The 11,943-nt window shown below is 43.8% G+C and overlaps 2 protein-coding genes across 4 annotated transcripts; one reads left to right on the forward strand and one right to left on the reverse strand.

Moving 5' to 3' along the window:
- Positions 1-4,752: 4,752 nt before the first annotated feature.
- On the reverse strand, positions 4,753-7,312 carry LOC117827374. Its single transcript, XM_034703955.1, has 2 exons — positions 6,590-7,312; positions 4,753-6,541 (listed from the first exon to the last, which is right to left on the reverse strand). Exons 1-2 carry the CDS (start codon positions 7,083-7,085, stop codon positions 4,974-4,976), a joined length of 2,064 nt encoding a protein of 687 aa, XP_034559846.1. The 5' UTR covers positions 7,086-7,312; the 3' UTR covers positions 4,753-4,973.
- An 18-nt stretch (positions 7,313-7,330) lies between these two features.
- On the forward strand, positions 7,331-11,101 carry LOC117827375 (flocculation protein FLO11-like). 3 transcript variants are annotated; one of them, XM_034703958.1, is made up of 5 exons: positions 7,436-7,671; positions 7,792-8,773; positions 9,038-9,650; positions 9,759-10,740; positions 10,866-11,101. In XM_034703958.1, exons 1-5 carry the CDS (start codon positions 7,654-7,656, stop codon positions 10,986-10,988), a joined length of 2,718 nt encoding a protein of 905 aa, XP_034559849.1. In that variant the 5' UTR covers positions 7,436-7,653; the 3' UTR covers positions 10,989-11,101. The 3 variants fall into 3 exon arrangements, with proteins under 3 accessions (XP_034559847.1, XP_034559849.1, XP_034559850.1); XM_034703959.1 differs by having other exon boundaries at positions 7,438-7,671; positions 7,792-9,037; positions 9,461-9,650; XM_034703956.1 differs by having other exon boundaries at positions 7,331-7,671; positions 7,792-9,650.
- Positions 11,102-11,943: the final 842 nt, after the last annotated feature.

Below are 11,943 nucleotides of genomic sequence, written 5' to 3' on the forward strand. Positions count from 1 at the left end.
ATTGTTGGCCTAATCACCAATGGGGACGACAGGGAGTACAGAGAACTGATGCAGGATTTTGCAGTCTGGTGCCAGAGAAACCACCTCCAGCTCAACGCAGGAAAGAACCAAAGAGCTGGTGGTGGATATCAGAAGACGCAAGTCCCCTCCTCCCACACCAGTGAACATCCAGGGAACGGACATAGAGATTGTGAAATCTTACAAGTACCTGGGTGTTTACCTGAACAATAAACTGGACTGGTCAGACAACTCAAATGCGCTGTACAGGAAGGGACAAAGCAGACTCTTCCTGCTCAGGAGACTCAGGTCTTTTGGTGTGGATGGGGCTCTTCTAAATTGTCTTTCTTTGACTCTGTGGTGGCATCAGCCATCTTCTTTGGAGTGGTCTGCTGGGTAAGCAGCATCTTCTGCTGCTTACAGGAAGAAGCTGAACAGACTGGTGAAGAAGGCCAGCTCTGTCCTGGGCTGCCCACTGGACCTTGTGGAGGTGGTGGCTGACAGGAGGATGATAGCAAAGCTATCTTCTCTGATGGACAACACGTCAGACCCCCTCCAGGAGACCAGAACAACACTAAGTAGCTCGTTCAGTGAGACTTCTTCAACCGGGGTGTCTCACGGAGAGATAGCGCAGGTCTTTTCTTCCTGCAGTGGTCAGACTATATAACCAATAATGTATATATATATATATATGTGTGTGTGTGTGTGTGTGTGTGTGTAAGATATGCTTATTTTTACCTCTTAAATTTTAATTTTAATTGCTATTAACTTTTAAATAATTGATACTTTATAGTAATCTTTAATCAATGTTTTTAACAACCTGTTTGTATTTTAAGTTATTAGCTGGGTAATAAGCGGGGTAATGTATGGTTTGCAGGTTGTTATGGGAAAAATAATCTGCTAACCATACATTAGCCCTTACTTAAAATATTAGAACTAAACTGTAATCCATTTTTTGAAATATTCTCAGTCAAGTTTTTGATACCGTTCCAACGCTAGGATAAAGAAGGCGGGGTTAACTTGGAGATTTCTGATGACATAAATATGTAACCAATCAGAAATGAAACACTGAGTCACGTGCACAGATGTTCAACAAAACTACTCCACTCCTGCTCAGACCGTCTCCTGATGTCTCAGCCAGCTCCCCTCAGTGTTGTCTTAGCTGTTAGCTTGTTTGCTAATCACGTACTGCCTGTAATCTGTCTGTGTAGCTGTCTCTCTGCTCTTTGCACCGCTGTGCTCATGTTTCCCTGTCTGCACATCCACCACTGAAGATCACAGCTTGTTGTCATTCTTCTATATATACAGACCTGATCAAAATCTTAAGACCAGTTGAAAAATTGCTAGAATTTGCATTTTGCACATTTGGATCTTAATGAGGTTTTAAGTAGAGCTACAATATGTAAAAGCAAGAAGGGGGAGTGAGACAAAAACAGTTTGAAAAAGTAATTTATTGAAAACAACAATTAAAGTGAAATAGGCTGTTTATCAGCTGATCAAAAGTTTAAGACCATCGCTCAAAAAATAACAAAAAACTCTCCAAACCAGAACAAAAAATGTTCTCAGTAGGACTCAGTAATGAGGAGCTCCACCGTTCTTGTTAATCACTTCAAAAATTTGTTTGGGCATGCTTGATGCGAGTGTTTCCAGGAGGCTAGTGGGAACATTGCTCCAAGTGGTGAAGATGGCTTCACGAAGGGCATCAACTGTCTGGAACTGATGGCCATTTTTATAAACTTCCTTTGCCATCCATCCCCAAATGTTCTCTATGGGATTTAAATCAGGGGAACATGCAGGATGTTCCAAAAGAGTGATGTTATTCTCCCTGAAGAAGTCCTTCATCAAGCGAGCATTGTGAACTGCAGCGTTGTCCTGTTGAAAAACCCAGCTGTTACCACACAGACGAGGGCCCTCAGTCATGAGGGATGCCCGCTGCAACATCTGCACGTAACCAGCCGCCGTTTGACGACCCTGCACCACCTGAAGCTCCAGTGTTCCACTGAATGAAAAAGCACCCCAGATCATGATGGACCCCCCTCCACTGTGCCGGATCTCCTTGTCATGCCACTAACGTTGGAAGCCATCTGGACCATCAAGGTTAAGTTTTTTCTCATCAGAGAATAAAACTTTTTTCCACCTTTCAATGTCCCATGTTTGATGCTCCCTGGCAAAGTCTAAACGGGCAGTTTTGTGGCGTTGAAGGAGACGAGGTCTTTGAATTCTGTTTTTGAAACCCTTTTCCCACAGATGCCGTCTGATGGTTATTGTGCTGCAGTCGGCACCAGTAAGGGCCTTCATTTGGGTCGAGGACCGCCCTGTGACTTGACGGACAGCCAATCGGATCCTCCGGCTCAGCGCTGGTGTAATTGTTTTGGGTCTACCACTTGACTTTTTTGTTCCATAATGCTCAGGATCTTTCAAACACTTTAGAATGACTGTCTTACTGCGTCCAACCTCAGCAGCAATGGCACGCTGCGAGAGGCCTTGCTCATGCAGCTCGACAATCCGACCACGTTCAAAAAGGGAAAGCTTCTTAGCTTTAGCCATCAGGAGGGCATGACAGTGTGAATGCCTGACAGAAAATGAACATTTGGAGCAGATTTTGGCTTTTATAGCCTGTGGTCTTAAACTTTTAATCAGCTGATAAACAGCCTATTTCACTTTAATTGTTGTTTTCAATAAATTACTTTTTCAAAGTGCTTTTTGTCTCACTCCCCCTTCTTGCTTTTGCATATTGTAGCTCTGCTTAAAACCTCATTAAGAGCCAAATGTGCAAAATGCAAATTCTAGCAATTTTTCAACTGGTCTTAAGATTTTGATCAGGTCTGTATGTGTCCTGGTCATAAAATGACAGGAACAGACACAGAATATATTTTATGTGGGTCTTTAATCCCAGACTGGACTTATTGAAAACACAAGAACATTATTAATCCTTTAAGATGAGAACTATAGAAAGTCCCAGTTTTAACAACAGTTAATGCCTATCTCACTTCAGTTCCAGGAGAATGTTTCAAACCATGCACTCCAGGTAACTAAACCTACATCTGTACATTTCTGGTTTGACAAATGTCTGAACACTAAAGACAACAGTAGTGGCTCTTTTTTAAACAGAGAAAACACAAAATCAAATTATCATTCATTCATTTCTTAAGCCACAAAGATATTCATTCATCTCAACCTTAAGTGCATAACTTAATTATGAATTCACTGTGCATTTATATTCAAAACTGTGCAAATACAGCTCTAACAGTGCAAACAGTTTACTTGAATATAAAATACATTTCATTGAACTGAACTCACATACAGTACACACACACACACACACACACACACACACACACACACACACCTGGATCTCAACTCAGCTATCTCCCCTCTAAATATAGACCAGTCCCTCCAGGAAGTTGCGATTTCGCGAACGCAACTATCAACGCAAATTCAACCAATCAGCGCGATTTTTTCGCGGCCTTGCAGTTTTATACAATCACCACAACTTTCCTGCAACTTTGACCAATTACCTTAATCTCAGCTCCTGTACGCCATCGGTTTCATCATCAATTTCACTTCCTAGAAACATAAACTTAAGTCCTCACTTGATCGGCACTTTTCAACAACAAAACACGCACAGAGAACGGGTGAAAAGAGAGGACAGCAGGCAGGACAAGTGACCATGACAACATTGTTATCTATAGATTGAGGGGCTCAGTGTTAGCTTGGTCTCTACCTGCAGCAGGTGTGCTTTATGAACCAGCTCTCCTCACCTCCATGCATCTGTCTCATCTTCTTTGATGGTTTTCACCCCCGGTGTGTGTTAGTGACAAAGACACAACCGGGGGACGTCTGTTTAATATTTGATGTTTGACGTTGTTGCCGTGGTTACCGTAAAAAGCTCTGCGTCTACAGCTTGATTTAATCCAGTTTGATGATACATCAGACACATTTAGTAAGTTTTGATCAACTCCTAGTCATCAAAGATGCAGATTAACTTCAGAGTGCCGTGAACTGCCTGTCAAGTGCCTCGGTCTCTGCGAGGTGCCTTCAGGGACCGTCGTAAATGTGCAATACAGTCCTTTCATGGCATTTTTCTGTGAATCAAGAGAATCAAAATACAGTCACAGTGGTCACATCAAGAATGTTTTCTAAACACAACTGTAATTTAGCGTATTTACTTGCCCCTGAGATGTTATTGGGGGAAAAAAGCAAAAAAGAAATCGAAACTTTTACCGCAATTTTTTTTTTCAAAAAGCTGATCCTTGAAATGAGCTACACAGTTACCTATGTCCAATCTTAAACTGCTAGCAAACAGGATGGTCTGCTGCAAATGTACATATGGGATGGATAAGCTAGATATCACAATGCATCTGTACACTGTGTTAAAAGCTTAGCTCTCAGTGAATAAGACATTATCTTTCAAATAATGGAACAAAAAATAAATAAAAAATGTCTGCAGATAAAAATTGTATAATGCAATGTAGTTGATGATTGTAATAAACTTATGAACTTGTGTTCTCGAGCAGTATAGAAACTGTAAACATTGGAGTTGTACATTTCATGCAGACTGCATAAACTATGAGGTGTGGGTCAAATACTGGCAAAATGTCTCTGCTGAGGAACATGATCTTAATAAATCAAACCTTGAAACTTGAATGCTCTCCTGCAAAGTATACACAGGAAGAATATTTATGTAAAGCACTTATTTAAGATTACAACACATTTTTTATTAAAACATCTCACATGCGTATTTAATTTTTTTTAATTTTTTTAATTTTTTGCATATTCAATTTTTTCAACAATTCAAAAAATGTATGTTTGGGACGAAACCGGAGGCTCCCGGGGAAAACCCATGCAGACACAGAGGAGCATGTGAAGTCCTGACAGGACTTCACATGCTCCTCTGTGTGCTGCCTTTTACAGCCGATGTGTGTGTGTTGGGGTGTTGGGGGGGTGGTTGGGCGGTTGGGGGGGGTGTTGAGATTTCACTGCTTGTTCTGTCTCTTCTTTCTAGGGGTCATAAACTTTTTAAACTTCCTCCACATAGAGATATTCTCAGGTCTTACCTTGACCACCACCTCGATCACCTCAGGTCTTTCCTCGACCACCTCAGGTCTTACCTCGACCACCTCAGGTCTTACCACGACCACCTCAGGTCTTACCACGACCACCTCAGGTCTTTCCTCAACGACTTCAGGTCTTGTCTGGATTGTCTCAGATGTCCCCTGGACCATGTTTGGAGTGTTTCTCTCTGTGTCTACCTGGATGTTGTCTACTCTGAGGGAGGGCTCTGTCTTTTTCTTACACTTTAGGTCCTTCATTTCCTTACGCAGCTTCTCCAGTTCCTTCTGCAGCCCCTGACTGACTGCCTCCTGATCTTTCAGTTTGGAGGCCAGCTCAAAACAACTGCCGGACTTTTCTTGCAGCTTCCTCTGCAAGTCCTCCTGCTGCTCTCTATTGGTCCTCTCTCTTCTCAAGGCATCTCTCTGCAGATCCTTGAGCTCCTTCTCCATGGAGTCTTTTTCTTTCACCAGCTTTTCAAGCAGCTTCAGGTCTGTGTCACGTTTTTTAAGAAGCTGTTGCCTTACCGTCATCAGTTGTGTATTTAGGTCGTTACACTTTGACGTCTCTTCCCGCAACTGGTTCTTTTGAGATGTATTAAGATCCGTGAGCTCTTTCATCTTTTCAGTGAGATTTCTTGTCTCCCATCCTCTGTTCGTGACCATTCCCTGCAGTGTCTTCACCCTGTGCTCCAGTAAAGCTTTCTCTGACTCCAGCTGATCAATCTGCACCTGGTCTTTTTTGCCAACCTCTAAAAATATACTCTTGATTTCCTCCTTTTCTGTGTTGAGAGTGACAACCCTCAACCTTTCAGCCTGCAGCTGATCTTGGAGCTCTTGAATCTTGGCAATATTATTTGACTGCTCCTCAAGTGCTATAGAGGGCAGACTCAGGTTCTGTGGTACGGTGTAAGACGGATTCAGGTCTTTGATGTCTTCTATGAGCCGCCTGTTCATCTCTTCACAGTCAAGCCTTCTGCCACACTCGACCCTCACTGTTTCCTGTACCTCTGTCTCTTTGGTCTGGCACACCTGTAGCAGCTCTTGATTCTTCTTTTTCTCCTGTTTCAGAAGTAAGTTCACCTCCTCTACGCGGTTCCTAAGATTAGTTTCCACAAACCATCGGGGAGGGCCTCTCCCACCTCTTCGATTGTAGGAGCCCCGGTAGTTGTTATTGTAGTAATTTTGGTGGCCTCCCTGCCATCTTTGGTAAGGGGCCTGGTGGTTGTAGTCTTGGTTGCCACCATATTGTCCTTGGTTAGGGGCCTGGTGGTTGTAGTCTTGGTTGCCACCATATTGTCCTTGGTTAGGGGCCTGGTAGTTGTAGTCTTGGTTGCTACCCTGTTCTCCTTGGTGAGGCATCTGGTGGTTGTACTTTTCATTGCCTACCTGTGCCCCTTGGTGAGGGGCCTGGTGCCTGTAGTTTTGTTCGCCCCCCTGTGCCCCTTGGTGAGGGGCCTGGTGGTTGAGGTCCTGGGGGCCACCCTGTTCTCCTTGGTGAGGGCCCTGGTGGTTGTAGTCCTCGTGACCACCCTGTCCTCCTTGGTGAGGGCCCAGGTGGTTGTAGTTTTGTTTGCCCCCCTGTGCCCTTTGGTGATGGGCCTGGTGGTTGAGGTCCTGGGGGCCACCCTGTGCCCCTTGGTGAGGGGCCTGGTGGTTGTAGTCCTCGTGACCACCCTGTTCTCCTTGGTGAGGGCCCTGGTGGTTGTAGTTCTCATGGCCACCCTGTGCCCCTTGGCGAGGGGCCTGTTGTCTATAGTTTTGTTGGTCTCCCTGCCACCTTTTGTAGCGGGTCTGGTGGTTGTAGTCATGGTTCCGCTCCCGTCTACTTTGGTAAGGGGCCTGGTGGTTATAGCTGCAGTCCTGGATGCCATCCTGCCCCTCTTGAAAAGGGTCCTGGTGACTGCTATCCTGGAGGCCTTCCTCTACCCTCTGGTATGTGGCCTGAAATGCTGGAGCTGCTGCCCCCAGGCTGTCTAAATCCTCCATCTCCAATAGTTCTGCCCATCTAAGAGTTTCAGAATTGTCGGTCGTCATTTTTGTTCTAAGCAAACTGATTGTCTTGGAGGTAGACTGGTTCGAGTAAAGAGCTTCACTGACTGTGTTGTCTCAGTTTGGATCCTGACCTATTTATACCCTTTTTTTGGTTATTGTGACATCATAATCAGATTTCATTCAAAAATGCCTTTGATGTTGCATCACAGTTCTAAACTCCTGTGTGATTTATTTTGTTTTGTTTTGAAAAAGTGAACTTCACTCTTTAAGAAACAGGGTTTTACTTCCTGTTTCCTTTGATTGACAGCTGCTGGAGAGAGAAACTTCAAAGGACACAGTGTCTTGTGACGCTACGCTGTAGGGCGGAGCTTGTTACCGTGCCGACACAGAAATTACCATGGCAGTGGTGTAGTGCATTTTTTTCTCACGTGGAACTATGATGTCACAGAGCTCTATGACCTCATAGTCTTAGGACTCTCTCAAACTGACCTGAGCGGCTGCACAAACTGCACACATCTAATCAAGAGAGAGAGAGATTACAGAGAGCCAACCTGAACACAGATTTCAGTTAACTCAAGAGATCCAACAAGTCAAAGCTACTCATCAGAAGATGTCTGAACAGAGACAGGTAAGTTGGTTCAATAAACTTCAAGCATCAGTTTTGAGTTTGTTTAAATGTTAAAATATTTATTTACAGTTTATATTTAATGAAATGTTGCAATGTTTAAAATATGTGTTTCTATTTCAGGTTTTAACTTCAAGTCCACTAGAGAGAGAAACTGAGACCATGGACGAGTACTCCAACAACGTGGTCTCAGAACTCCTGGAGCTCACTGCTGCTAACCTCAGCGAGCAGAAGCTGTACATCCACAGCTGGGAGACAGGAGAGAGAAAGACACCTGAGGATGACGAGGATTATTATTTAGCTGATGATCTCACCCAACAGGACAAAGAACGGATCAAAAAGTTTTTCAACATGCGGCGAGTGTTTGCTGAGCATCTTGGAGAGGTTGCAGAAATCAAGGAGACCATCACTCCCTGCAACCCTTCAACAGAAAGCACCACCGCAGAAAACACAGGTGACAAGTCTTTCTTTAAAAAAGTCAAGACGGCCTGGAAGAAATGTTTTAGTACGAAGAGCAAGGAGGAAGGTGTGAGGACCGCTGAGGATGAAAGAGAAGAACTCGACTCTACTTCAGAGCGAGCTGAGGAGGAAACAAAAGCAGAGGAAGAGTTGAGGAGCTTCCCATCTCAGTCCTCTACCTGCCCCATCCCATCACCAAACCAGGTGGATGAGGGCATTCAACTGGAGAGCCAAAGAGCCAAAGAGGAGACATCAACCTCTGACCAGGCAGGCAGCAGCTCCCAGACTAGTGATAGATGTTCACCGGTCACTGAGGAGGTCAAACTGCTCATACCGCAGACAGTCCAGGACAGTGTGGAGATCCTGCAGTGTCCTGAGTCCGTCAGTGCTCTGAACAACACTGACTCTGACAACAAAAACAAGAAACCAGCTCGCAAATCACTCTTCAAAAGAGCACAGATGACATGGAAGGCTGGCTTTGGCAAGAAAACAAGCAAAAAAATCAACAGGGATGAAGGTTCACACAAACAAGACCCAGACTCTTCTTCTCTGGAAGGAGCTAAGGAGGAGGAAGAACTGTCCCTGTGCTTGATGCCATCACCAGAAGAGATTGATGAAGTCACTCCATCAGAAATCCAACCAACAGATGAGAGCCCTAAAGATTTACAGGAGGAACCCTTCAGTCCATGGAACAGGATCATTCATGTCTACAAATGTGAAGAAGAGCATTTAGAGATTGAAGCTGGTGGACAGCCGACAGAGAGCCCTCTGGATTCAGAAACTCTGCTAAAAGAGGAAATCAGGAGTCTGCCTCCAACCGCCACTAGTTCATCTGCAGAACTGTCTCTGTGCTTGATGCCATCACCAAAAGAGATGGATGAAGTCACTCCATCAGAAATCCAACCAACAGATGAGAGCCCTAAAGATTTACAGGAGGAACCCTTCAGTCCATGGAACAGGATCGTTCAGGTCTTACCCTACAAATGTGAAGAAGAGCATTTAGAGATTGAAGCTGGTGGACAGCCGACAGAGAGCCCTCTGGATTCAGAAACTCTGCTGAAAGAGGAAATCAGGAGTCCAACCGCCACTAGTTCATCTGCAGACTCACCGGTCACTGAGGAGGCCAAACTGCTCGTCCTGCAAGTGGCTGAAGACAGTATGAAGATCCTTCAGTGTCCTGAGTCCGTCAGTGCTCTGAACAACACTGACTCTGACAACAAAACCAAGAAACCAGCTCGCAAATCACTCTGCAAAAGAGCAAAGATGACATGGAGGGCCTGCTTTGGTAAGAAAATGATGGTTGAAGTCACTCCATCAGAAATCCAACCAACAGATGAGAGTCCTAAAGATTTACAGGAGACTTTAGAGGAAGAGGAAGTTAGCAAGGACAAATCTCCTACCCCTGAAAGATCCCCAGGAAAAGAGGAGGAGCCAGCTGTAGCTTCAGAGAACCAGCAGCTAGTCTTTGAATCCTCAGAGATCTCTGCTATCCTGGAGAGGTTCTTCCAGAGTCTCAGTGAAGAGTAAGTTATTTAAGATCATTCATTGTGTTAACTGAAGGATATTTGAATAGATAAATGTCATCTGTGTGCTGGAGCTTCTGTATATAACGTTCTGTTTTGTATTTGCAGGCAGTGGAGAGAAGTAAGCGAGGGAGTTTACAATGAGGGTGTGAAGGAGCTGCTCGTTGTCCTGTGTATAGATGTGCTGATTTTCATCACAGACTCCGTCATCAAGATTGTCTACCAGTCAATCCATCAAAGCTCCACCACCTCTGACGTCCTCACCCTGAAGAGCCAAACGTCCTCCACACGTCTCACAGAGAACTTCAACGACAAGATTCAGGGCAGTTTTGAAAAGTCCTTCAGCCAGGCTCTCCATGACGTCGTCGGTGTGGACACCCATGTGAGGATTTCATCTGAGTTCAGTCAGGCCATCGCGGGAGATGTTGTCCGGGAGGTGACCTCTGCACTGCACACGCTGATCCAAGCCCCATTGGATGAAGACTTCACCGGCACTCCTGTTCCTGCTAGCTGCCGTGTGCCAAAAGACAAAGCAGGCAGGAAGACTTTGGCAGGAGTGATTGCAACAATGAGGTCCTTTCTTACAGGCCGAGTCACGTCCATCAAAAGAAAGGTTCTGACAAAATGTTCAACTGAGGAATCCAAAGAGAAACCAACAGTACAGACGTGGGCTAACCAATGGGAGAGATGTTTCTCTGCATCGCACAGGGGAAGGGTCCATCCTTTTACCAGTCCAGACTTGGATGCAGCTGATACTTCCGCCAGAGCTGAACTATCTGGAGCTACCACTGATCTGCCCCCCAGCAAAATGAAATATATACCACTGGAGATAGTCGACATCAGTGAGGACGAGGAAATGACTCACCAAGACCACCCAAGTGTCATCTCACCTGTGTTTGTTACCAAACCAATTCCCCAGGATCATCTGGTCCTTGAGGACCCTGATAAGACCGACGATGAGAAGTCTCCCACTAAGTCTCAGATCAGTGATTCTGGTGTCAGTGAAATCACTGCCAGCGTCTCAGATTCAGAGTCGAAGAAGAAGAAGAAGAAGAGCTTCTGGAGCTTCCTCTGCTGCATCTTCAGAAAGGTACGCATCTGTTTCCTTAACATGTTGTCTTAGACTTATGCACAACTTCTTACTGTCATGATTGTGTTCACCACTGAACTTTGATCCTTGACTTTTGTACTAATGTTTTGTTTTCACTTTTATAGAATGAGGACAAAAAGAAGAACAAAGACAACAATGGACAGGAAAAGCCCAAACGCTGCTGCTGCTGCTGCTGCTGCTGGATGCGACTGCTGTGCTGCTGTTGCACTGAAAACGAACCCCCCTAGAACTTAACCCCCACAGTCTATAATGCATAGATAAAACCCCATAAATAACAACACAAAGAAAAACAACATAAAAAAAAGAACAAACAAAAAACAAATAAAAACCTAAAAATAAACTTCAGTTTGTCATACGGTGATCTATTTAGAGGTTGTAAGTTTAGGTCTCGCTCTACTGTACCACTGATAAGATAATAAGATATGATAATAAAATATCCTTTATTATATATTCAATTTATTATATCCTTTATCATATATTCAATTTATTATATCCTTTATTACATATTAAATGTATTATATCCTTTATTATATATTCAATTTATTATATATATACAGTATATGCTACTGTGACACCTGAATTTCCCAGTTTTTTGGACAAGTACAGGACTATCTTATCTTTATGTATCATATTAAGTTATGTTTAAGTTTGCAGGGCAAGGCTGAGAATTAATGATATGGTGTTCCTGACGATTTTTAAAAGATTGAGAGAACGTGCTGATTGTTTGATTCCTGCCACGATGAGGGAAAGCCTGAACAGCAGCACAGCGTGAGTGGTCCTTCATACTTTTAAGGACAAGAGTCAAAATACACTGATTTAAATGCTGTTTTTACAATGTTTGTATTCTGTATTTCTCTGTCTATATTTAGAGGGGAGATAGCTGAGTTGAGATCCAGGTGTGTGTGTGTGTGTGTGTGTACTGTATGTGAGTTCAGTTCACTGAAATGTATTTTATATTCAAGTAAACTGTTTGCACTGTTAGAGCTGTATTTGCACAGTTTTGAATATAAATGCACAGTGAATTCATAATTAAGTTATGCACTTAAGGTTGAGATGAGTGAATATCTGTGTGGCTTAAGAAATGTATGAATGATAATTTGATTTTGTGTTTGCTCTGTTTAAAAAAGAGCCACTACTGTTGTCTTTAGTGTTCAGACATTTGTCAAACCAGAAATGTACAGA

This window comes from Notolabrus celidotus, chromosome 15 (assembly GCF_009762535.1).
Source record: "Notolabrus celidotus isolate fNotCel1 chromosome 15, fNotCel1.pri, whole genome shotgun sequence".
Taxonomy (NCBI): domain Eukaryota; kingdom Metazoa; phylum Chordata; class Actinopteri; order Labriformes; family Labridae; genus Notolabrus; species Notolabrus celidotus.